Source organism: Equus quagga, chromosome 3, assembly GCF_021613505.1.
Source record: "Equus quagga isolate Etosha38 chromosome 3, UCLA_HA_Equagga_1.0, whole genome shotgun sequence".
NCBI classification, from domain to species: domain Eukaryota; kingdom Metazoa; phylum Chordata; class Mammalia; order Perissodactyla; family Equidae; genus Equus; species Equus quagga.
The window spans coordinates 86,654,768-86,681,120 of NC_060269.1; the positions used below are offsets into that span (position 1 = coordinate 86,654,768).

At 42.5% G+C, this 26,353-nt stretch overlaps 1 protein-coding gene across 3 annotated transcripts in view; it reads right to left on the reverse strand.

Moving 5' to 3' along the window:
- AFF1 (ALF transcription elongation factor 1) overlaps positions 1 to 26,353 on the reverse strand; it is a 177,048-nt gene that overhangs the window by 15,953 nt on the left and 134,742 nt on the right. For all 3 annotated transcript variants that reach the window (XM_046656145.1, XM_046656144.1, XM_046656146.1), the window contains 4 exons: positions 18,409 to 18,463; positions 18,248 to 18,285; positions 16,050 to 16,206; positions 8,825 to 9,784 (listed from right to left, as the gene is read on the reverse strand). In XM_046656145.1, coding sequence (XP_046512101.1) covers positions 8,825 to 9,784; positions 16,050 to 16,206; positions 18,248 to 18,285; positions 18,409 to 18,463 — 1,210 coding nt within the window. The remainder of the gene's footprint in view (positions 1 to 8,824; positions 9,785 to 16,049; positions 16,207 to 18,247; positions 18,286 to 18,408; positions 18,464 to 26,353) is intronic.

Here is a 26,353-nt window from a genome sequence, read left to right on the forward strand (position 1 = left end):
GGATGGACCTTGAGGGTATTATGTTAAGCGAAATAAGCCAGACAGAGAAAGACGAACTCTATATGACTCCACTCATAGGTGGAAGTTAACACATAGACAAGGAGAACTGATTGGTGGTTACCAGGGAAAAGGGGGGGTAGGGTGGGGGGAGGGCACAAAGGGTGAAGTGGTGTACCTACAACATGACTAACAATAATGTACAACTGAAATCTCACAAGGTTGTAATCTATCATAACCTTAATTAAAAAAAATAAATATATAAATTTCAAAAAAAAAGAAATAGGCTACAAAATCCTCTTTCCATATATCTTACAGACAGGACTAGAAAGACAACAAAATAAGAATAGTTGCTTTGAGAGTCTGGCTAATTTTTTTTCCCTCTTCCATTGATACAATTTTCTTTCTTTCTTAAAAAAAAACTAGTCTTTATACTTCTCTCTACATAAATGGAGACATATGTTTTTATTTTTCAAAAAATCTGACAGAAAACGAAGGATTGTAAACATGATTTTAGTCCAAGAAGGGTGATGAGAAGAAAGGATGTTCAATTCTACAGGAGTTACATACCTCAAAAGCACCTGTTTATACCAACTGAAGTGTGAGAGAAATATATGTAATCATTAAGAGAACATGTTCACGTTCTTGTGCTCACTTATCAACGTGTGAGATGAGAGAAAACAGATACATTGGTCTCTGCCTCTGGTTCCTTGGCACAGAGCTCCTGAAACCCTTGTAGTTTCCTAAGTGATAAGAACACTAGGAGAATCTCTTGTTCTAATAGTTGGTCTTTGACCCCAGTTCCCAACTCAGACCTCCTAAATCCCCTGTAAATTCCTAACTGATAAGAGCACTAGAAGCATCTTTTGCTCTAATGAGGTGACCCTGGGTGGGCTCCCGGATGGGCGCTGGACACCAGGAAAATCAAGCCATGAGTAGAAGCTTGGAAGTTTCAGCCCTACCCTCCATCCTCCAGAGAGGGGAGAGAGGCTGGAAATGGAGTTAATCATTGGTCATGCCTATGTGAGGAAGCCTCCATAAAAATCCCAGTACCAGAGCATTTGCAGAGCTTCCGGTGGATGAACACATCCACACCAGGAGGATGACGCATCCCAACTCCACCAAGACAGAAGCTCCTTCGCTTGGCACCCTCCCGGAACTCACCCTACATATCTCTTATCTGGCTGTTCATCTGTATTGTTTATCATATACTTTTACAATAAACTGGTAAACAGCAAATAAACTGTTTTCCTGAGTTCTGTGAGCCACTCTAGCAAATTAATGGAACTCAGGAGGGGGTCATTGGAACTCTGATCTACAGCTGGTTGCTCAGAAGCACAGGTGACAACCTGAGCTTGCAGCTGGCATCTGAAAGGGAGATGGGGGTGCGATCTGACCCTATTTCCGGATAGAAAGTGCCGGAATAGAATTGAATTCTTGGACACTCTGCTGGTGTCTGAGAATTGCTTGTTGGTGTGGGGGAAAACCTGGTCACATTCCGTGACCAGAAGTGAAGTGTTGTGTGTGAGTCAGAAAGGAGACTCACAGGAGGGAAGCAATAGGAAAGAACTGGGTTTTTCCCTACGTCGGAAGGAAAGATTTGAGTTTTTCCTTTACGACATATAAACATGTATACCAGGTTTACAAAAAGCCTAACATGTAGACTCAACGACTTCATGGTGGCCTCCTTCCCACTGGTCTGGGCTCACTCAACGACACCATGGGAAGGAGGAGCCACTAACTCTCCAGCAAGTGACAGTGAAGTGATGGGTGGGAGCCTTACATTAATTCCGATGTGCTTTTAGAACGGAACTCCCCCAACTGTCAGTTCACGAGACAGAAATCCAGGACACCACCAGTCAATCTAGGACAATCCTTCAAAAACCTGAAATCCTCTCTCAAAGCCTTAAAAGAAAAAAACATTCTTCAAATGAACTGACTGTGGGAGGCCCTGGTTTTCACCACAGTCTCTCCCTCATTCCCTGAATTTCGCCAAGAAAAATGAATAAATTAAGATGTGGAGGCTCAAGCTCTGCCCAGATGCTAATAAGGAGCCTGGCCTTGCTCAAGAGAAGGGGAAACAGACAAACACGCCCTCACTACTCCCAGCATCCTGCAAACAAGCGTGCCTGCGTGTGCCAGCCACTCAGGCCTTCAAACTCCTTCGGAAAAACATTCTATTTCTTGTTTCAAGATGGATCATTCAAGGTGGCTTATAAAGATCCTTGTTTTTAATCTCTTGGTGTGCCCACAAGTGTGAATATTAAGAAGGGAAAATGTGGGTGGAGAAGAGAAATTAAATCCAAGGGAAGGTGTGTACCTGCTGGTGGCCAATTCTGCACTGTCTGCACACTCCCACCCAAGAGCCACGTATCCAGGGAGCACTGGGACACAGCAGTCCAAAGACACCTGACTTCAAAGACTCAGTGCAAAAAGGGAAATATAAGAATTCCTATATTGATTAAATGTTGATGTGGTAACACTTTAGATCTACTAAATACAATTGTTAGTTATATTGGGTTTCTTTCCTTTTTACATTTTTTAATGTGGCTACTGCAAAACTTAAACTTACAAATGTGGCCCACATTGTATTCTACTCAACATCGCTGTTCTACACACTTTCTTAGAGGTGATCTGCCAATTGGACACTGAACTTCAATTAGCCAACGCAAAGAAGGAATTATAAAATCTACAAGTTAGATAAGATAGAAACAGATCAGCTGCTCAGAAACAGAACCATTCATTACAAAAAGTATCTTGAGGACCTAAGGAGGAGACAACCCGTGACATCAACAAGCACATCCTAAAGGCTCGACTGAAACGCAGCAGGGAATTTCTCACAGCTGCTTCCCATCTTCCACACAGCACAGACGAGCAGCAGAGTCCTGGGGTACAATTCAAGGGAGATGACAGGCACTAGCACACGTCAGGAGAGGCCTGCTGGGGCTCTGCACAGCACATAGCCCTCCATTCAACAACTCATAATGGAAACACCTGGGAGAGACTCAGTATTGGCAGAGGAAAAAGAATCAACTGGAGATGACTGGGTTAAAACAGAACCCTACTAAGGGGGGCGTCCTCATCACTAAACCTACTGTGCCCAAGAGGCTCTGCCACTATCGGCCCAGTGAATCCTCTGGAGCTTTAAAGGCCGCACAACTGGCCCAGCAAGCACTGCAGGAAGATGCGAAATTTATCTTTGGGAAAAGTCACAGAATTTCCTAAAATATCCAGACAGATATTACCTTGTATATGAAGTAGTTAGTAATACATTCTTTTAAAATGGAAGGTATTTCCAGGCAGTTAATGACACATAGGATAAGTCCCCAAAACAAGGTTACTTCCTAAAGAAAACACCAAACCCCACAGGTGGAATGAGAGTTAACTTTTGTTTGTATATCGTCACGCTGCTTAGGATGTGCTAGTTATGACTACACACCAAAGAGGCAGACCTTATAAACCACATAAGATTCATAGTGAGTCAATCCTCACGAAATGGTTATAACTCCAGCCTGTGCCAATTGGTGACTCAAGACAACAGCCAAAAAACAAGAAATCACCCAACACCAACTCCAACACCGGCGTTTAACAACTGCGTTGGCACTTACTGCAATCATACGCTTTAAATAGACAGATAACAACTTAGGAGCTGGTAATATTCTGTAAGCTAGAAAGTAAGCCATTAAACCAAATAAAGCAAAAATCCCCTTCTGTGGATCGTGCTTGCTGGACTGAGTTCAAGCCTGTGGGCTGAGGCTAGCGTGTGTGTACGCTATGCCCTTGGAACCCTGTCATCTTCTGTCTGGAACAGTCGCAGAGGCTTCCCCAGAGCGGGCACTCAGCATGTGTCAACTGGCACGGAAACGAAGGTTAGCAGCTGAGGTCCCCGGAAGCAGGACAGCACTACAACTCTAACTGGACGGTTTCAGGAAAGGGCTCGGGAAAGTCCTGGGCGGCAGGAAACACAGACTTGAATTCCAAGACTGGAAAACAGGGGGCAAGCAGTTCTTGAGATTTTTCTGGGTCACGAAGCCATTTGAAAATGAGATGAGAGTGATGAACTCTCTCTTCAGGAGGAAAGAGGGCCTCCTCTACCCTGTGGCTTATCCACAGAGTACCCCCATTTCCGGGAATCCTGCCTAAGGTCCGAGATTCACAAGTTCCCTTTTCCCAGAAGGAGAAGTGTCTCAGTAGCGCCTGCGGCCACAACAGGAGAAAGCTGTTAGCGGACACCTGGTCCTAACCGACTTGTTTGCTTTTCTTAACCTGTTAGGTCAGGCAGCCTCGGATTATCTGCCAAATGCTGCTCCACCTACAGACTGGAGCAAAAGGGCGAGAATGCAGACCATAAAAGGAAGAAACGGACCGTGCTAGGCCAAGTCCTTTCTGGAAGAGACCGCCTCCAGGGCAGCCTGGTGCCCGCCCAGCACCTGGCTCACCAACATAGCGCCTACAGGCAGCAGGTGGAAACGAAGGCGGGTTTTTCAGAACTGACACTCATGTGGGGCCATAGAGTTTCTAACAGGTGGAGAGAGAGCATCTACCAGGAGCTGGGCTGTGATGGAGAGAACAAGCGGCATCGGAAAGGGAACCTCAAGTGGGGGGTGGTCAGTGGAGGGACTGAGCCAGGGCTGACAGTCTAACTGCCAGAGTCATTATGACCTTGTGCCTCTCTCCAAGAACTCCCCCAACAGATGCTTTTGTGTAAAAAAAAAAAAAAAAAAAAGTGTGAAAAAGAAAGATCATTGGCCTGGGGGCAGTCAGCATACCTGAACACCACACCCACTTTTGCTAAGCAGCCAAGGGATGTCAGCGCCTTTCGGGATCTCAGCTATAAAAGGAACAGCTGAACAAGCGAGCCGAAGGTCTCAGCACTCACATTCTATAGCTCTATCATCTTCTCCCACAGGGAGGCACATGAGCTCAGCAGCACAGGGGGCTAAGGAAAAGAGGAGAAGCAGCCTTTCAGGAAATTCAGGTACTTTCCTGGGATTTGTCTCTGCAGGAGGTTCAATGAGACAAGGACACAGCAGACACCAAGTCCAAGCCAGCACCAAGAACAAGGGCAGGGCTTACTGAGAAGACAGATTTGCCCCTAGAGGAAGACTGGCCATAAGATAACATCTGTTGCCAATCTTCTTCCTTGTTTTCTTTCTCTCCCCACCCCCAAGCTCCAGTACACAGCTGTGTACAGTTTTAAGTTTTTCTGGTTCTTCTATGTGAGCCGCCACCACACCATGGCTACCAACAGACCAGTGGTGTGGTTCCGTGCCTGGGCCGCCAAAGCAGAGCATGCCTGACTTAACCACTACACCATCAGGGCTGGCTCGAGAAAACAGATTATACTCACTGGGTAAGTACCACAGAATAGGAAATTAATCGACTTCCCTTCTTTTTGGTGAGGGAATACACAGGCATTAGAATGGCCTTAAAACAACCTTAGCTACCACATGTATATGCTTGCAGTACTCTTCTTAGGGTAACTGACAGGCATGAAGAAATTAGATGTAAGTGGCTTTAGAAAATTATAACCAATAACTTTTCAAACCCTTGATTTTGAAGGATAATAACTGGGAACGTTGAACTGGAGAAACACCTCAAGAAAAGACAGTCAGACCTCGGATGGAAGGGAAGGGCTGAACCAAGCATCCTCGAGCAAGAACAAGGCACGCGTCCCACCCCATCTCATAACTTCCCTTCCCTATTCCTCAAGACACATGGAAATGATGGCACTGAAATTTGTTTGCAAAAGTGTCTAAGCTTCTTGGTCAGTAAAGCAATTATTCAGAGAAAGGAAAAGACTTGAATGAATGTGACCTCCCATTCTTGTCTAAATGACTGTTAAGACAGTCTAGCATTTTATTTAAAAGGTGATCTTTAAGGTGATTGAACTAAATGAGATATCTATAAAGTGCCTACAACAATGCTTAGCTCACACATGGAACTCTATGATGTTTGCTGTGTTTTTAGAATATTCTCAATTGCACTGGCCTGATTGTATATTATATTGTGCTTCTCAACTTCAATTTTTCTTCTAAATCTGGACAATATAAGCTCGGTTTAAAAATCATACAAAAAATATAAATTGTATTTTAAATTCTAAACTGTAATCAGGTTCAAGAAATTCTGTAGTTTATGTAAGGAGCACAATGTGAGTTCATGCCTATCTACCCTCACAATTTTCTCTATTTCTCCTCAAAAACTGCCCCCTACCCACTCCTCTAAGGTAGTAAGAAACTATAGATCTATGGGTACATTGCTACAGGTGCCACATTTGACGGCTTCATCACAGCTCTTACCCACCATTAACTCTTTATGATAATCTCACACATTTAAGTCTAAAATGGCTTCAAGGGTCTGTGAACCTTCTGATAATCTTGAGTAATTTTGTGCCAGGAGAGAGACGGACCTCTAAATAAAAACACTAAATTCCACTAATGTGAAGGATCAGGCACATTCTTCAGCTGCTCTTCCTACAACCTCAGAGAGCTTTTTCTAGTGTACACACTTAAAATGAAGAAAGTGAACGAGTTTTCACTATCCAAATTTGGGGAAAAGCACCCAAGCCTAAAAAGATGACAGCCCTGCCTCTGCCGTGGGGCCCAGGCCCATGTGCTGGGCTGCCCACGGAGCAGCTGTGCTCATCAGAAGGGAACAACCATGATCCCCTGAGCAATGAGTCAGGGTTTTGACAGGAGAGGGGAGAAGCCCGCCCTGAGCAGACAGGGATCTGAGAAGAATATGTTCAATATTGACAATACCTGGAATGCAGCAGGAAGTAAAACCAAATGACACATGATTCTCTGACCATGAAATAAGTATACCGGCAGCTGATTTTTATATTTATCCGGAAGCTTCTAAGTCATGTTTCTAACTAGTGACATACTTCAGGCAAGGAATTCCTGGTTGCCTAGACCCATGATGTCTAAACACATTACACTGGAGAAATTTCTCGATCCAAAGCACTAGCTTTTATCCCATCCTGGCCTGGTAGGAAGACTCTGCTCCAGTGGTTCCCAGCCCCCTACATATCAGGATTACCTGAGGATTCAGAGAACGCCAATGAGGGGATGGGGTGTGGGGGGTGGTACACAGCCTGCCACCAGTACTAAGGGCTCCCCAGGTGACCGTAATGTGCAGCCAGGGTTTGGAACCACTGGTTCAGGCTCCGATCCTGTCAGTACCACAGCAGAGAAGCTGACTGTTGCCAAGGCAAGATCTCTCAGCTGCTTGCCAGAGCTTTAGAGCAAGCACACACTTGACTGAGATGAGGGGGTCATTATTTCTCCATCCTCTAAACAGAGAGATAAATGAGCTGCCCTAGTGGAGCGCAGCCAAGGCTGGGAATGGCTTTTAGAGGGCACAGTTCATGTACTCAACAGGGAGAGCTGACTTTCCCTTTTTCGAACTGCAAGCAATGCTTTGCACTGCAGAATGGATTGGGCTGAGAACCGTCTGGAGAAGCCTCCGATTTCTAACATTTCCACCTGGTTAGTAAGCATTCTAGAAGCTAGTACTTCTCCCCACTCCAGTTAATGCAGGAGGTTAGCAGTGGAGACTAGACAAGACGATGGTGGCTGGAGGATAGGGGATAAAAGATTTCCCAGGAGGAGGCAACTGTGTGGATTTTTGAAGTTTTCGGGGCACCTTTTCCCTAACCAGGTCCATCACAATTTCTTCCATAAAGTTCTACATCTCTCTCTCTCTCTCACACTCACACACACACACTCACATACACACACACCCCGTTTTAAAAGTTATTTGGTGTGAGAATATGCCCTCTTCTAGCAGAAACAGCACCGCCAATTAGCACTTGATCCCACCACAATTATGGTGGCAACACACACCGTTATGTCTCATTTGACAAGGTTCTGGAGAAAACAGTCGCCCTTCATATTCGGTAAAGTCATGTTATATTTTTAACCTAGTGGAGTAATCAGTCGAATCACAGACAGGACAGCAGGCTTTGCGATCTTTTTGTCCTTGGTACTCTTAGCTCAACTTCCACCTGCGTAAAAGTTTTGTTGTGTAGTGAACAAGGGTGTTAAAGTTTTTATTCCTTCTCAGCAGGGCGGAGCTGGCCCTTCTTGTGCTTTTCACTCTGAATCCTGGGCAGGTTGGCTCGGGAATGCCACCGGGAAAAACTCACTCATCTTTCATCATCAATAAACAACAAAAAAATACATCAAGAGCTCAGTGATTCAGACGAAAGGAAGGAAGGAGACTCCAAGACAGTGTTACATCCAAGTAACCGAGTGCCTGAAATAATGTGAGGATTTTTTCATTCTTAACTACGTGCACTCCTTAAGTGAAACTTCCAAACACTGTGATAAAGAAAATGACAAATTTTCAATACTACATAATGTACCATACCCGCCTATATTACTCAAAAAGATGTCCTAACCATACTGTTAACAGCTCTGAAACTTTTTTTATAATTTTCTGCTTATTAGGAAAAGTCATTAATGGAGGTCACGAATTCTAAATCTGGTGGTTTCAAATTAACGCAGTGTTAGATGGCCATGTGTTGAAATGTGGATGTAGTATCGGCATTAAGATTACCCCCACAAAGGCTACATTATTCTAAAACAAGATACCCTCTTCAAGGCCAGCCTCATGTTTCTTCAAACTAGCAGGCCTGCTGAAGGCTCGGGCATCTGCTCGCGTCTGGCTGCAGAGGCCCCAGGAGAGTAAGCCCGGTAGGGGGGGAACCCTCACCTCCCAGCCTCACTGAGACAGCTCAGGGGGAGAATCAAGGGCCACAGGGCAGCCCCAGGCCGCGGCAGGGATATCCCAGACTGCAGAGGGCGGTGGGCCCTCAGCTCACCTTTCTCTTTTTGGCCAGCTTGCCCGAGTTGTCCGAGCTTCTCCTCTCGGCGTCGAGCTTCTTCCCTGGCGGCGCCTGTCTGTCTTCTGGCTTCTTCGGGCGGCTCCCCTTCCCCGGCGGCGGCGGCACCCGAGAGAGGAGCTCCAGGGTGATCTTCACCACCAGGCTCTGCGGGGCAGGAGTGTCCCTGAGTGGGGAGAGCAGCCTGGTGTCCCGCAGAGGCACCGGGAGCTTGTCTTTGTCCTTCCGGCGCTCCTCCTGGACCACCACGGCGCGGCGACAGCCACTAGTCCTGCCGCCGCCGCGGGGGGGGCCCTGGCTCTGCGCCAGGGGCACGAGGGCGAAGTGCTCGGGGCTCCTGGCCTCCACGCGGTCCTTCGGGGGCTCGGGGCCCGACGGCACCTTCGGAGGGCCCGCGGGGCCGCTCCTGTGCTTCCTCCGCTCGCCGGCAGCGGGCGCCGCGGGCCTGGGCTCGGCGGGCTCGGGGGGCTCCCCGGCGTCGGCGGCGCGGGGCCGCCCTTTCGTCTTCACCCTGGGCTTGTCCTTGGCAGGCTGTTCGGCGGGGCCGCGCGGAGGGGCGCCCGGCTCACTCTCCACCTGCAGGCCCGCCCGCGGCTCCGCCGGGCCGGAGGCCTTGCCCGCCTTTTTGGGTTGTTTGGTTCCAACAGTTTGCCTCTGCGGGGGCTCCTGGTGGGCAGGGGACTTCTGAGAGCTCCTCTTGCCCGCGTGGGGGCCTTCGGAAGGCACCCGGGGGGCTCTGCTGGAGCTCTTAGGGGGCGGATCTTTGGAGTCCGAGTGCTCGCGACCGGCGGGGCCGCCGCCGTCGCCGCCCTGGCCCTTACCGTCGAGGTGGCGCGGTGGGGGCTCTGTGCCCCCCGGGGCCTCTGGGGGCGCCGCGGGCTGGCTGACCTTGGTCAGCCAGTTGTCCAGCTGCCATTTGTTTGTTGTAGGAGGCTCGGGCTAAAAACAAGGAGAAAGAGACAAGTGTTAGCTGACCGATGATGATAAACCCTGCTTTTGTGTTAGTGACCCCATCCTACAGGACAGTCAGGGAGAGGCAATCATTCCAAACTGAAGTATTCAGGTCCTTTTTATCCTCCTCTAATTACAGGTCAGATTCTATAACAACTCGAAACAATCTTCCATTTTTTTTGTGTTACAGGAATTTTGCTGGAGCAGATAGCGACTTATAATAGACCATTAGACGCCAACCACTGTACACCACTGACAACTGCAAAGAAATCTTCATCAATATTTTGTTCTAATGGTAGTTACAGTATAATTTAAACAGAAGTGACAATTTTTTTGGTTTTTGTTTTTTTAAAGATTGACATCTGAGCTAACATCTGTTGCCAATCTTCCTTTTCTTCTTCTTCTTCTTCTCCCCAAAGCCCCCCGGTACATAGTTGTATATTCCGGTTGTGAGTGCCTCTAGTTGTGGCATGTGGGACGCAGCCTCAGCATGGCCTGATGAGCAGTGCCATGTCCACACCCAGGATCCGAACCAGCGAAACCGCAAGAACTTAACCAGTCAGCCACAGGGCCAGCCCACAGAATTGACACATTTTGGCTTGTAAACTATTCTATCAGAAAATAATAGGGAGAAATGAATAAAAAGAATCCTTTCATCAAGGATTTTCAGAAGGTCGCTAATGAATAAACTGTCTTAGAGATTACTATGGGTTTCAGGCTTTAACCTTTTTTTGACATACTTTTCTGCTGAAAATGAATTTCTTCAAGATGATTTCATTTATTTACTTAAAAACATTATAAACATTTATACACGATGAGGTTTTCTGCGTATCACAGATACATACCGATTTTCAAATTTTACACCTTGGTAAAAAGAGTCAAGTGAGGTCACATTAGCCAAGCATTAATCCCACTTGAATTCTTTAAAAATCAAACATTAAATCTCTTGTTACAGGCAACCTGGTCTGAAATAGCAGCTATGTTTTAAGAACCAGCACACACAATTAAGAGCAGTGAGATTATACTGATTATCTGTGCGAATAACTTGTCAAATAAACAGAAGTTCCTGACTTCTGTTATCTTAACTGTTTAAAGCTGTGTTGCTAACTGACTGGCTGCACGCCACCATCTGTCTCCAAGTAGGCTACTATATCTGATCAACACAATGACAGCGATGGTTCCCTCTCCAAGTGCCACTATTATGTCTTGCACACAGTGGTACATGAGATATTTATTTGCGCATTCCTATGGGTGTATTACTATACCTATAGATTTCATGCCATATAGAAAAATATTAGTGTCTCATAGAGTAAGCAATGATTCTACTTTCTTAAAAGGCAGTATATCACTAGCGTGCTACGTGCTTTTAAGATCCATTCTGACAGGTGGTTTGCACGAATGACTAAATCTTATACACGATGCACCAGGAAGTTAATTGAAAGATATTCCACATGGGATTTAAGTGATTAGATTATGGGGAAGGAAATCACTCCAGTAGATGGATGTTTTACAGGGAAGATTGCTAATAATTTCCCCAAGTGGAATATCCCAAATAATTCAACTCTATAAAAACATGCAAACTTAGTACATGCAAGACACAGGGATAGAACGCAAAGGCTTTTTGGCCAGGAAAAGCTTAGGTAATAAAACGATCAGGTAGGTAGTCTGGGCTTAGTGAGACTGTAACAGAACAGAACTAAGAGGAACTTTAAGGAAGCAGGTAGGATCATACTTCAGCCAGAAAGAGAGCTGCAGAATTCAGTTTGTTCTGCTTACCCCATATTACACTTAAGAGAACATATCTCCTTTACAGGTCGCTTCACTTAGATCAACCCCATACCCAAGCTCTCATTCGAATTTCAAAGCAGGGAGGGAGGGAAGAAGGAAACCAGTCTTAGTGCCAGGCATTTTGTGAGAGGTAATCTAAACCTGTATTCAATGTTCTCAAGAGACAGGATGATTGTCACGGGTAGAGAAAAGATTAGCACGCAATACCTACTTGTCAAACATTATTTCCTGCAAAGACTTGAGGGTATGGTAATACTAGTGGTTAACTGATCGGGGACAAGGCATGTATCACTTGCCAACCACCTCAGGAACCAAACCCTTCAAAAAACCCTTTCCTGAGAAAGGTATGGATACCACTCACCAGGGCCGTGTTTACAACTGACCTTCCATCACTGACATGCTCCATAGAAGAGTATGTACGCAGGAACCAAAAAGGAAAGTCATTCCTGGTATAAAGAACATCTATATCCCCCACCCCCCCGGCCCCAAACAGGGCAGTATAAGATACATTTAGTAGTCCCTAAAGGAATGCCCTGGTTACAGAAATAAAACACATTTTCTTCCACTGCGGTCCTAAAAATGTACAGAAGGGAGGTGTACGGCCCCATTGCAGGGTGTTGAGTTGGTGTGCCCAGACAAGGGGAGAGGGCAAGGGCAATCCTTCTTGTATACCCACCGTAAAGACATAAAATGGATAAAATTCTTTTAAGGTCAGATATTATTTGGGTGTTGGGATGAGGGAAACTTTTACATAAAAGGTTGCTTAAAAAGAGACTTTAGAATGAGTTGTAAGAGTGTAGGTGCTGCAGGGGATCAAGGTTTGGACTTTCATTTCTTCCTCTGCCTTCCCTCTGCCCCGCCCCCAGCCTCCCAGTGCTGGTGCAAACCAAACACTGCACATTGCAAGTGAAAAAATGATTAATTTTCATTACGTGTTTTAATAAAGGTTCGACCAAATGTCCCTTTAAGCCTTTCCTAACTTCTCAAATTGGTAAAAGTTCATGTATTTTAAAATCAATTATGATTTTGAATAAAAAGTTTTGAGTTATGCATAATATATGCCTACTTTTTTAGTAAAACATCATAGTTGTGAAAGATGAGTCCAAAAAGAAATTAAAAGAAAAAAAGAAGAAAGGAGAGAAGTAGCATGGTGTAGTAGGAAAAAAAGGCCTCTGAGTTAAATGGCTTTGGGTTTGAATATCAGGGCTGCTCTTTCCTTCCAGATGAAAAGAAAGCTACTGCAAGGGTTCAGAACAGGCCTGCCCGAGATGTCCACTTTGGCACGTGGGGTATTTTGAGCTTAAGGCAATTTTGAGCTTAAGACCCTGCAGGCTCAAGATACAATTTTACCTGTCCCTTAAAGAATTTAAATTGGAGGCTTTGTCCATAATAAGAGTTTTTACCAGAAATACATTTTTATGGCCTGTCTGTGTGGCAGGGCAAACCTCTAATTACTGAACCTCTGCTCTTCTTAATGTCCTGTCAATTACCCTCCTCCCCTCTGAAGCCTCAGGCTCCTATTTCATTCTTTAGCTCAAGGTGGCATATATACCTCATTTTACCTTTTTATCTCTGACTCTCTCACGTGTATGGGGCTCCTGTACATAGCAATTAAATTTGCTTTTCTCCTGTTAATCTGTCTCATGTCAATTTAATTCTTTGAGCAGCCAGAAGAACCTAAAGGGTAAAGGAAACTTTCCTCCTCCCCCACGGTTGGCATAGCCAGCAGGATAAACTTGCCTGGCTGGACTCTGCTCCCTCCGAGGCCGCTGCAGCTGAGAGATCCTGGGACATGTGACAAGCACTGGCAGAAGGTAAGAGTTCTTGCCCTCCCAGGCTCCCAGATCTCTGCCTGCTGCAGCGTCTACTGGGAGGGAGGGTGGTAAGCTATTTAATTCTTGGACCAGCCAGAGGGACCTAGAACAGTAGAGAAAAACTTCTTCCTCTCTCACGCTACCAACCGTCTAGGGTTGATGGAAGGTTAAATTAAATAATTTATGAAAAAGCACCAAGAGCCTAACAGGCAGTCAACCAAGGAAGTTTACTACCAAAGAATTGGCCAATGAATACATTAGAAAACTAAGCAGATTCCTGAATAACTGAGAATAGAATCATGTTTTTCTGAACTTCACTTAAGCAGTAAAATGGTGATGTGTCTCCCATGTTTTGAAAAGCTGAGATTCACATTTGGATCCACACTATAAAGCAGACACTGAAAGCGGCTTTTCCCCAAGTTTACCACCAGCCCATTGGCATGCATATAACTTTTCAGATCTCGTAAGATCACTGGACTACTTCATCAGATGAATTCAAAATGGAGCCATAAAGAGCAAATTTCTCAGCATTAAAAATCTAACAAAGAAAAGGGTGAGAAAATTAAAATGGCCTATTACGGAACTGATGTTACTCTCAACACACAAAGGAAATTTATAATAACACAAGTATTTATTTTATTTTATTTATTTTTAAATGTTTTCCATGTCTAATGTTTTTTTTTATTTTTATTTTTTTAAAGATTTTTTTTTTTTATTTTTCCTTTTTCTCCCAAAGCCCCCTGGTACATAGTTGTGTCTTTCTAGTTGTGGGTCATTCTAGTTGTGGCATGTGGGACGCTGCCTTAGCGTGGCCTGATGAGCGGTGCCACGTCCGCACCCAGGATTCGAACTGGCGAAACCCTGGGCTGCCCAAGCAGAGCACTCGAACTTAACCACTCGGCCATGGGGCCAGCCCCAGTATTTATTTTAAAAGTAAAGAAAAGTAGTTAAACACCTTGGGGAAAGTTAAAGGTTTAAAATATAGGAAAACATAAAATATTTCTGGGGAAGTCAAGCCTCAGTACATGACATACAAACCACAGCCAAGTCTAGATTTGCACATCAACACAAATGTACAAATATAAGCCTATTTAGTAAGCCAATTTAAAAAAATTAAGTAAGATGGGAACATTTTTCATCTAAGAGTCTCTAAATCTATTACAGTAACCTCTTGAGCAACAAGATATAACTGTTTCATTAATATAAACAGCAGATTAAATTTTTCTTTGAAGTTTCAATTATCCAGCCAAATCTGTGTTAAGTTTTATTTGAACTGAATTTTAATATTTAATTGAATTATCTTCCTTGTATCGGTAACCAAACAAGCATGCAGATTTTTCTTATTGAATAAGGCGAGACATAAAGCAAAGATCTTAGTAACACAGTGAATAATCACACAACTTGTCTGCAGAGCATACTCAATATCCTTTTCCCTGAGGCACAGAAAAATTATTTCAACAGCAATTAGCATCAGACAAGGAAAGAGAGCCCCCAGAAACACACAAGAGTAGTTTCTAAAATCTGAAAGGCACTGCAAGTGCAGTTAATGCGACCCATGTTTATTCACTCCAAAAAATACTTATTGAGCACTTAGTCTGGGCAAGACATAAATTCAGATCTAAGAGAAAAAATGGCAGGTATTTTCTCGGCCTCCCTTGCCCTCAGCCTTGGCTCTTAAGTCTCACTGCATGATCTCCAGATGGATTCAGTTAATGTTCTAGTACAACGGCCTTGCCTTCTAAACAGCAGGGACAAACACTGAAAAGTTTAATGCTTTCTTAATCAGAAAGCATCCTTTCTGGGGATTCCCATCTGAAATATGCAGAATAATTTTCTCTATACAAGCTGGTCCAGTTCAACAAAAGTGCCTTCCCTTTTCACTAAGAATCCTTCCCCAGCATAATTTTTACATTGCTACTCCAAGTTTTGAGGGCACCTGGCAACCTTGTTAGTTGTTGCTAAATCTCGTGTTCAACACTCCAGTAAATAGCATAAATCCTCTAGGTAAATTTAGTGCTTGGGATTTTCAGTCTCATCTATTTATCTTTGCACTATCTCCCAAGGGTGGTGACAGGCAAACACAATTATCCCTGTTTTACATGGGGCAGAGGGAGCAAGAAACAGCCCCAGCAAAACCATTTCACCTTCAATTTAATGCATGGCTTTTAGTGATTCAAAAATAGCACCTCATGACTTATTTCTAGTTCACGTTCCTGCCCTTTGCTAAATCAGGCTCTCTCCTTTTGATTTCCTTAATTCATGCATTCCTGAAATTTCAAAAAAATTCTCATTAATATTAAAACAGCAGCCTACTAACAACGAGTTTTCCTTTTCAAAAGAAGGGAAAAGAAAATGGTGTGCAAACATTCTTAATGAGTTGCTCTTCCAAATAAAACTAGCGACAACAAAGAAGAACCTATCGTTTTAAACAGGAGAGAGAAGACATCTCTCCCAAATGTCCACTGCCGAATGTTTGGTAAGGAAGAAGTAAACAGAAACAGCTGGCTCCACACAGCGGAGGAGCGGGGAGGCACTGACTGCTCCGAGGGCACAGCCACGCAAGCCCCACGGTCGGTGCTGGCCCAGCGCAGACTCAGCCCCGCGGCCAGGACGCTGCCAGCTTAGACTGCCTCCCGAAGGGGACACAGTACCTCAGGAGCCGGAGCTTCTAGGGGCTCGTTCTCTTCGCTGTCACTTGAGCTGCTCTCGCTCTCCGAGTCCGAGGAGCTGTCTGAGTCACTGGTGCTCTCTGACTCCGCACTACTGGAATGTGCTGAGGCCGAGGCTGCTGGAAGCGACTGTGGAGCACTGCAAAGCCAGGGAATCAGAAGTCACCACGCAAGGCAGATTTCTTCCCTCTCTACCCATTTCCCTCTTTGCCCATTTTTCTGCTACTCGAAAGGAAGGGCCTCAATATTAATATTACTAAAGTTCTACAACCTCTGGTTGAGAGAAAAGCCCACAGTGACTCAAAAAGCAGCAAACCCTCTTAAAACAGCTCAGCAGATAACCGCACAGAAGAGACGCCTGTGCAATTTTGCTTCTGAAGAACATTGCGAGCTACACAAAATTTAAGTTAGCTGCTGGGTGCTTTATTTCAGGGATTGGTGACCCACGGCCTGGGCTAGCTGCCTGTTTTCCTAAATAAAGTTTTATTGGAACACATCCACACCCACTACTTTATGTACATCTATGTCTGCTTTTCTACAACAGAAGAAGGGTTGAGTAGTTGTAACAAAGATTATATGGCCCACTAAGTCTAAAGTAAATTTACTTCCTGATCCTTTAAGTTTGCTGGCCTTTGTTATACATTAACCCAAAGAAGTTAATTTATAAAAGAACGGCCAACACCCTCTATCCTCTAGATGAGAACTAACAGTACGGTAGCCAAAGACTACTGAATATTAAGGGTGTCCCTTTGGAAAGTGACCCCAAAGGCAATCCACTCGCACTTCTTAGGCAGAATTATAAAAGGGGCCATTCTTTACAAGTGGCTTAGGATCATCCCCAAATATCAGCTGAAGGAGAGATTAGCTACTGTGAGTTTTAAGAAAAGGATAATAACTCCAGGTCAGTGAGAAAACACATCCTGATCACACTGCTGGACCCATACAGAATTTCAAAGGACGTCTTAAAACTTTGCCCTACATAGTATTAGCCAAAACAGTAAATCAGTGACTATAATCTTGAAAGTTCACCAAATCTACCTAAAATATTTTCAAAATAATAAATTTAATAAAATTATCACTACATTAGAATAAGTAAAATAACAAAAATAGATAACAAAAGCACTAGTTCAAGTAATTTTAAAACACTACTACAATATAATTTCCTCATATAAAATGCTGTGTCGAGATTATGATCCTTTTCACTGGTAGCCCAAGAGCTTAAGCCAATGATGATCAGAAGGAGATACACTTTCAATGTTATTCCTGCCTCTAATTTATCCCCACCTTGTTTTTTCTTTTTTCTTTTCCTCCACTTTTAAGTTAGGCTGCATTGTCATATTTTGTGAGCTGTTATCAGCCAATAGAAATTACTGAAATGGGATATAAATAAATAAGCAGAGCTTGTGAATCCATAGATCTCACATAATTACATGATCTTTCTCCACATTAACTACAACATCACCTCTATGAAAGGCAGGATTTTATTGCTAAGCTTGTCTCAGAATGGATGACCACACCTCCAGGGAGGAAAACAGCCACAGTGTAATTTAACTCTTTGTCCATGGAGGGCAGGCACTGGCATATTAAATCACTAAATTCAGCACCAGAAGAAAATATTATAAAGGTAGCTCAGATAGTTCCTATTTCCAAAAATTAAAGCATCACACTTTCTAAAATATGGTTAGCTGTTTACAAAGTAAAATCAGTGCCATTTCCCATCACACTAAAATGTATCGCAGGTCATTTTTTAAAGCAGCTGGAACAAATAGAAAATTCATATAACTAAGAAACGGGCACTACGGGAAACAATTTCTAGAAGTAATTCAGCTTTATAGTACTTGTCACTTTCATAAAAACATTGGGCTCTTCAGTATAACTTTTTCAAATACTGGTTACATAATACCGTTGAAAGTGATTTAAGCTTCTTTTTAAATGCACAGATTTTAAACCTACCACCTGAGGACTTAGGTGGGTGCAGGGACTCGTTCTCTTACGTAGAGTTAACAACCTCTTTACGGCTGATTGAAGCTTCCAAAATATTAAAACAGGTACTTCCTTTTAACTGTGATCCTCCAGCTCCATGAAGAAGCTATGAAAGCACTAAATAAGGCTGTATTTTTCCCATTCGTTAAAAAAGAGCAAACGTTTTACACAGACAGGGAGAACCCCGCACACGGTACCTTGGAGGTGCAGAGGTGGAAGGAGGCTTCTCTGGGGTCTAGGCATTCACAGTAAGGGAAGGAGGACCAGGAAAGAACAAACAACAGGTTAGGATCAGCAGCTCAGAAACGTTAGACGGATTTAAAAGGCTTCCCAGTATTATGAGGTGGACAAAACTTACTTGTTCGCCGTCACTGTCCTCACTGTCGCTGAGCTGAAGGTCATCTTCGAGCATGCTGGAAGGGGCAGGGACAGAGACGGTGTAGAACTTAAAATAATTCCTAATAACCTCTTTTAGCATATAAATAAAAAATATGCTTAAAGATACAACAGAGGGATGAGATAGGTACAAGTTTTATTTATTTATCAAATGCTTTATTTTCCTGGAAATGTAAGTTTTACCATTACAGCACAGAAACTAGTTCAGTCCAACCTCCTTACCATCTCAAAACTGTATCTTTCACACATTCTAAGCACTAAAAGCAGAACCACCATGAGAGAGGGGTTTGTTACCCACCCCGAGACTAAAGTTCTTAGGTGCACACAAACAAAACACCACCACCAACAACAACAGAGAGACAGACAGAGAGAAAATATACACAATACACTCAAATTATTTTCTTCTATAGTCTCTAACAACTAGAATAAATGATTAACCATTAAATGAATTAATATTGGGTGAATGAATATTTGTAAAGTGCTTGAAACAGTGCCAGGCTCTTAAAAAGTGCTCTTTATGAATTAAATACATAGTGAGATGTATGAAGCTATCAAGGCATCTGTCACCAACTAGTGCAAACAGTTATCTTACAGTTTTGTCCAAGGGACATTATTAATACTGAACTTTATTTTTCACACACAAAAATATTGTTTTGTCTGCCTGACAACTAATCAGTGGAAAGAGTAGTAATGCAAATGATATTGCGTCTAGAAAATGTTTAACCTTACTGTTATCATTCTGGTGAAAATAAAAACTCAGTTTACCTCCTCAAAGTTATATACTAACATTCATCTCTAGGCATTCTCATTTATGATGAACCTAAATATTAAAAGCAAACATTTCCCAATCTGTACATGTTTACTAAACTCTCAGCCCCTTCCCATCTCCTCCCCTTTACCTTCTTCCGTGGAGATACCTAAACATCTAAGGACTAAATCAGTAATTGATCCCTCCCACTTCTCCCAAAAATTATGAGGAAATGTTATAAGAGAAAAGAAAAAAAATCTGCTTGAGTATTATTGATGCTCCAAAAAGCAAATTATATTAGAGGTTACAATCCTTCAGTATTTCTAAAAATACCTCTTCAATAATCTACCAACAATTTTTACTGCAAACTCACTACCTGCCATTGAAGTAAGCAAACATGATTATTTTGGGAATCCTTTGTAAAATCACTGTATTTCCTAAAGAAAATAAATGATGAAACTTAGCTCTTTCATAATGACTGTGTACATGCAACGTTGTAATTCTGCCAAGGAACTATTTTCACCAACAAATGTACTAAAAACATCCTGTGATAAGTTTCTAAAAAATACAAAAACTGAAAGCTACTTGTAAATGCAGATCTTGCTCAATATTTACCTATTGGAAGCTGAATTCATATTTTAGCAAGGCTAGAAAGCACAGCCTTCCGATGTAGGACTTGGAAGTAGCAATCATAATGGTGTACAAGAAAAAGTCACTCAACAGGTTTACTGCTAAATGGTGCCTTGGCTGGGGTACACACAAGCAAAAGATAAAAGATTTATCTTTGGACTAAATGTTAGGTATAACAAAACCAGAAAAAAATCTGGCAAAGCATATTCAATACTAACCAACAACAACAAAACCACAGTAAATGGAGCTCTTTGTTTCTTAGTCTTTGGATTTGCTTTGTATAAAATTGATCTGCTGTCATTTCCTGAAACATCAATGATCATGTAATCCAACCAGGCTTCCTGTTGCAAGCAGAGGACCAAATACCCTGTAGGTTGTTTGCCTAGCTACTGAAGGCCTAGCTTCCATGAATATCCTCTCCTAAAGTAAGCCGGAAAGTATATGTTCTAACTGATAGCTCTACTTGCTCTTAGGGAAGAAACAGGGACCTTAAAAACGCTGTCCCAGATTCTGAAAATTTTCCCTTCAGAGAGTGAGGTAGCAATAACAAAATAAGCCTATAAGTACAAAACTTATTCAGGACCTAAAGAATTGAGGGACAGTGACCTCTGAAGGAAGATTACTAAAGATATTTCCAAAGAAACACTCACTCAAAAAGAAAAGATGCACCAATAGGGTCAAGCAAAATCTATCACTTATGTAGGATGTCCTAGGGACTCATACATGGTTATTTCATTTAATCAAAATTCATGGGTATATTTTATGTGACATAAGAACCAGCAGACATAGTGTATTGTCTGTTTGCCAATCTAGCCAATAGTAACTACAGAATCTTCCAGAAACCATGGTTCATTTTATCAGCAGAGATGGGTAGCTCAACAGAAAACAGCATGCTATTAGTGGGGGAAAGAAAGATATCTTCTGAAGTTTTTGATAACATGTATTATAGCTCTCTTAAGAGAAAAAATTACTTAAAAACCATAACTAAGTTTTGCTTATATAGAAAATTAATCACAAATGCCACTGTGATTAAAAAAGAATCTATATAGTTGGGAAAAATGTAACCTGATGACAGGTAAAGGTTTTTTTAGAGAGAAGGGAAAAAACTGTACAAGAATCAGCTGCTAAAATCCCCTACTTGTCCCACAATTATAGTTGAGGCCAAGCACATTACTACACCATACTATGCTACACTCTACGTATTGTATGTGGAAGAACGGGTCCTTGAAGGTGAAGAGGGGCAAAGTTAACTACAGCACATCTGGGTGAGCACCTCTGCACCCACTAAAAGAGAAGGCAATCTCTTAGACCCAGCCTCATTCACACCAATAAAATCCAGGTCAAGAGAACATAAGGCCCAAAGGACAAGGTCAACTGTAAGCTGTTCTGGGGCAGGATCAAGTCATTTTCACCTTCCTATCTTCTGTATCAAGAACTTGCCAGGTACCCTAAAGAGCTGGCTGAATGAACAGTACTCTTTTGCTGAGTCAGTGACAGTACCACAGAGCTGTGCCCACTGTGAGATCAGAATTTCACAGGCACTGTCTTTGCTCACAACCCTGCAAGCTGCCTCGGATCATCCCCTCACGTTTCAAGGAGGAGGAAGTGGGCTCAACACGACCACCTCACTTGCCTAAGATCATGGAGCTGGTGCGTGCTGAAGCTGGGACACAAAAGCCATTCCACCTGATACAGTGCCCTCGCTCTGCCCACACAATGGTTACAAAACCTAACTGACGGAATCTATGTTCCGGAATCCACTGACGCAGACTTTGATTTAAAAGAAAATAATAACTATCCTGTTGGAATAAAATGGAACATACTATTTTTCTCTTATAAAAATAAATGAATTTTAAACCTTCTATACTTCGTGAACTGGTCAAATAACTCGTTTCATTTCCAAACGCCAAGGCAAACGAGTTATTTCAAAGCATATGGCACCATATGGCCTACCTTGGCACTGTTCAAAAGCAGCCAAACGCTCAGGTAAAGCAACACTTTGAACTACCACGTAGGTTTAACCACATTTTACGTTATTGGTTGGCAAACTTTTTACTTAAAGGTTACAAACAATCCTCAAACCCCTTTGTAGAAATGCTTTCTTCAGGCAGCTGTCCTGCAAAGCTTAAAGAGCCGATCGAGTACACGTTCCGGCAGGCACGCCTCAGTGACTCAGAGTCCAATTGTCACTGTGTGAAGACACACAAGACAAGCCTTTATTCCTTTTCCATGCCTTTGAACTGGGCTTGCCCAAAGCTTTCACTGCCAATATCCTGTAACATCTCAATTCAGAACCCCAAAACTATTTAAATACACTGATATCTTGACTTAATGTTTCCTACAATCAGGCCATATGTTTTATTTGGGAAAAAGCAAGTAGAGGCAAGCTCACAGTAATTATTTGCAATTAATAAGTCACAACCCTGGTATTAGGTGTCTTTAAAATGGCAAGTAAAGGAATACTTTTAAGAAACCACTAATGAGCATGTGAGAATGTGTAAACCTGCACAATCTGACAAACTTAACACTGATTTGGGGGCAGAATAGGCGATGGGGTGCAGGGAAAAAGAAAGAGGTCGGGCTCCAAAACAGAAAAATAAGTCTCCAAATTTAAATTAAATCAGCTTTGACTACTTTTTTGATAAAGAGCAAAAATAAGGACTGCAAAACCTTTGTAAGAGATGGTGAGAGGTTACAAATCATTGAAGAGGGCTCCACATGCAACAAATGAGAAAATGAAAAAGCAGACGGTAAGTAGTTGTGACACAACAAACAGTCGCCCCTCAGTATCTGCAGATGCTCAAGTACTTTCTATAAAATGGTGTAGTATCCACATATACCCTATGCACATCCTCCCCTATACTTTAAATCATCTCTAGGTTACTCATGACACCTAATACAACGTAAATACTATGTAAATAATTGCTATACTGTATTGTTTAGGGAATAAAGAAGAAGTCTGTACAGGTTCAGTACAGATGCAACCATCATAGGCCCTTCAGTCCCTGGTTGGCTGAATGCCAGGATATGGAACCCGCGGATGCGGAGGGCCGACTGCATAAGGGGAACTCTCCAAATGGTGAGGCAGTTGGCATGAATTCAAATTCACGAAGAGGCCGTCTACAGGAGACCACAGACTAACACAGCAGAGGGGAAAGTGACTCAATACATAATTTACTGTAGTAAGCGAGCTTCCGGGTGATAAGGTACACATTGTTGCCAGAGGCAGAAAAGACTATTTCAACTCCACGGATGAAGTGAAGATATTTGAGGTCAAATAAAGACTTGAGAAAAACCACAAGAGTATATAAGTGAGGGAAAATTTGAAGTTAAGAAATAAGATTAAATCGTATGACAGATATATAACTAGTGCAAGAGTGACATATTGGACACTAGAAACAAAATCTAGAAAAATTGCTGAAAATCATGTCTATCAAATATTGCTTATAGGTATTTAATCACGCTTATGTGTAATCTTTTTCCTTCCCCATTTATTCTGAGTGCCTACTTTATATGCCAGGCTCTGCTCTAGACTCTATGGATACAAGTAAGCAGAGAGAAATCCCTGCTGTTGCGCACTTATAGTCTAGAGGAGGGACACAACTCAAATATATATTTTCTCAAGGGGTAGGAAGCCTATGGGGGCAGGGGGAGAGCAAGTGAGCGTGCCAGTGAGTAAATTCTTGTAGAAGTAGGCCACATCTTGTTGGTTTAATAAGGCTAACAGATTCTTAGCAAATTAAAACATCTCTTATTTGATCTTTTAATCCATGTCTAAATTAGTCTAGGGTCACTTATTTTAATCAGTCATGATTAAAAGTGAGACTTAAAAGGACCCTTAAGGGTTCCCTTAGAACCATGTATTGCATATGCAAATGAACTACTTCAAAGCAGACACTTCCAATAAGAATTACTCCCTGATGTTTTCAACAGCCTTCAGAGCCTGCAGCATAATCAAGCCCCTTTAAAGGTGGCAAGCACTCTCTGCCTCCAGATCAAATGTCACCTCCTCTGGGAGACCTTTCCTGACCTCCCTCCCAGAAGTATCACCACCCCCCAAAAAGCTCCTCCTGCAAGCCTGTCACCATCACATCACCTAGCTCCTATTACATGCCACCTGCATTTAGTTACAAGAAGCGGAAGACAAGAATTTTGTCTTACTAGCCACTGCTTCCCCAAGTACCTAAAGCAGCACCAGGCACACAGCACGTGTTCAGTAATTATGCACTAAACGGGTGAATGGAGGCAAGTTTTGGAAATATCTCCAAGTCACCTGGAGCCAAGCCCAGAGAATATTATATACTTGGGGTCAAAAGCATGTTAAGGAATGATGAAAGTGATTTTTCTTTTGTAGAACATAAACTCATTACTTAACACTTACCTATTATAAATAGGCACTTGATAAATCTATTCTTCTTGTCCATTGTATTTGACCTTTAGTCTAAGACCATGTGTGGTAGCATATATTATCCTAAAGGGGTACACCCAAAGTAGTTCAAGTCATGGCTATATCATTTGAGAAAGTATAGCTCTAGGGTGAATACAGTCATGTTTCACATAACGACATTTTTGGTCAACAATGGACCGCATATACAATGACGGTCCCATAAGATTAGTACCATATAGCCTAGGTGTGTAGTAGGCTATACCATCTAGGTTTGTGTAAGTACACTCTATGATGTTTGCACAACGACAAAATCGCCTAATGACGCATCTCTCAGAATATATCCCCATTGTTAAGCAACACATGACTGTACTTTGAAGAGGACAATCCCCCAGCGCCTTTGCAGTATTTTTATAATTATTTAAAATACGCTTCATTTTATAGTCTCAGCAGAATATCCCCTCAACATTACCAAGTTTCCAGCATGAACTTGTATACAATGTTAGGTCAAATATTACCTTGTGTGAGATCCTAGAACGCCGTCTACTAAAGCTAGAAGTCCAAGAGCTAAACTGACTACTCCAAGAGACTAGAATTCTACCATGAGCTAGTCGTAGCACACTGCAGACGAGGAAAAGAGCTGAGTCCACATTTGGGAGGTTCAAAATTTTCTAAATAATAGTTTAATGTGCCCTACTGACTATAATTCTGAAATAAGCAGATTTTTTAAAAAGTTGCACAGATTGATTCTTCCTGTTCGCTTTCACTTAAGAGAAATTCTTCAATATTCAGTCTTAAAAATTCTCATTTCTCCATAGCATGGTTAACACGAACTCACTTTAAAAAAAGAGCTACACTCCTTATTCTCTTTCATTTTACACCTCTATCTTTTCTCCTGCAAAAAAAAAAAAAAACAACACTACTTCCTAATATATCTAGGCTACTAAAATAATTATGAACACCAATAAACCTGGATTCTCAGTCGCTTGATTAGATAAGTTGGGAGTGAAAATAAAGTGCATCCTTTTCCAGGAACACCTGGTATTGAGTACTGAGAATTATTATTAAGAATCAGATCTCCGTTTACAGTCTGTGATGCTGAAGGTTTAATGCAGACCCACCAATGTGTGACTGCCGGCACAAATGCTTGCTCCTTGTTTTCTGGAGAGCTGAAGAACTGTGAAGTTCTTAGGCTAAATATGACTTACGTGAACTGGTACAAGTAAGCCACTTCTTCAGACTTAATTCTTGGACGTTTCAGCTGACCCATGTCCTGATGTGATGATGTTAAACCACAATAAACTGAGAGAATGGGTCTCCCTTACTTCTTTACAAGATATTTAACAATCAAGACTGTCTGGAGTAAAAGATGAAAACTTAGGCTCATTTAAAAACATATCAGACTCTTCCCAGCCTTTATTAACTGTGCACCATTCCTTCTCGTCACACTTGTGGGACGATCCCAATCCCAGCCTTCCCGTCCAGATATTTCCCTCACTTCAAAAGAAATTTTCCACAGAAGCAATCGACTTTTCAAAGTGCTATAATGGCTAATTTCTGACTCTTAGTCTAAATAGGTACTGACAATTGCTGAGGCAAAAACAAGAAAAATAAAGGAGGGCATCTTTCAGCAAAAACTTGGCAATTTGTGGGTAGGGAGTGGGAGGGGAGAAAGTTAGCCACAATGATACCTATCAACTACTTTTCAGTTTCTAAAACATTAACACATTACCCCTTTTGAGTGGCTGACGAAAGCCCTGATACCAGTGAACTATCTGGCTGCACGGAAAGGGAACTGTACACAATTATATAAAGGACATCATAACTGGATAGAAAAAGGAAATACTTTATACTTGGCCCTAAGAACTCAATAGATCTAAGCCTTGGAAAAGAAGAGGATTCCAAAGCCAGGAGCCCTTAAACCAACATGCCCTCCCCTAAACTTAAGGGCAAATAGCACTGACAGCCTAGCTATTCGCTTGCCTGCAGAGCTTGGCAGAAGGAATTCGTCATTTGAGAACTAACTAGAGAGATTACAAGTAATGGATTCAGCACATGTTTCTTTCACACCTACATCCTTCCATCATCTGGCTAACACCCCCTGCCCCAACTCTGGACGGACGTAAGGGTTAACACAGACCCTCC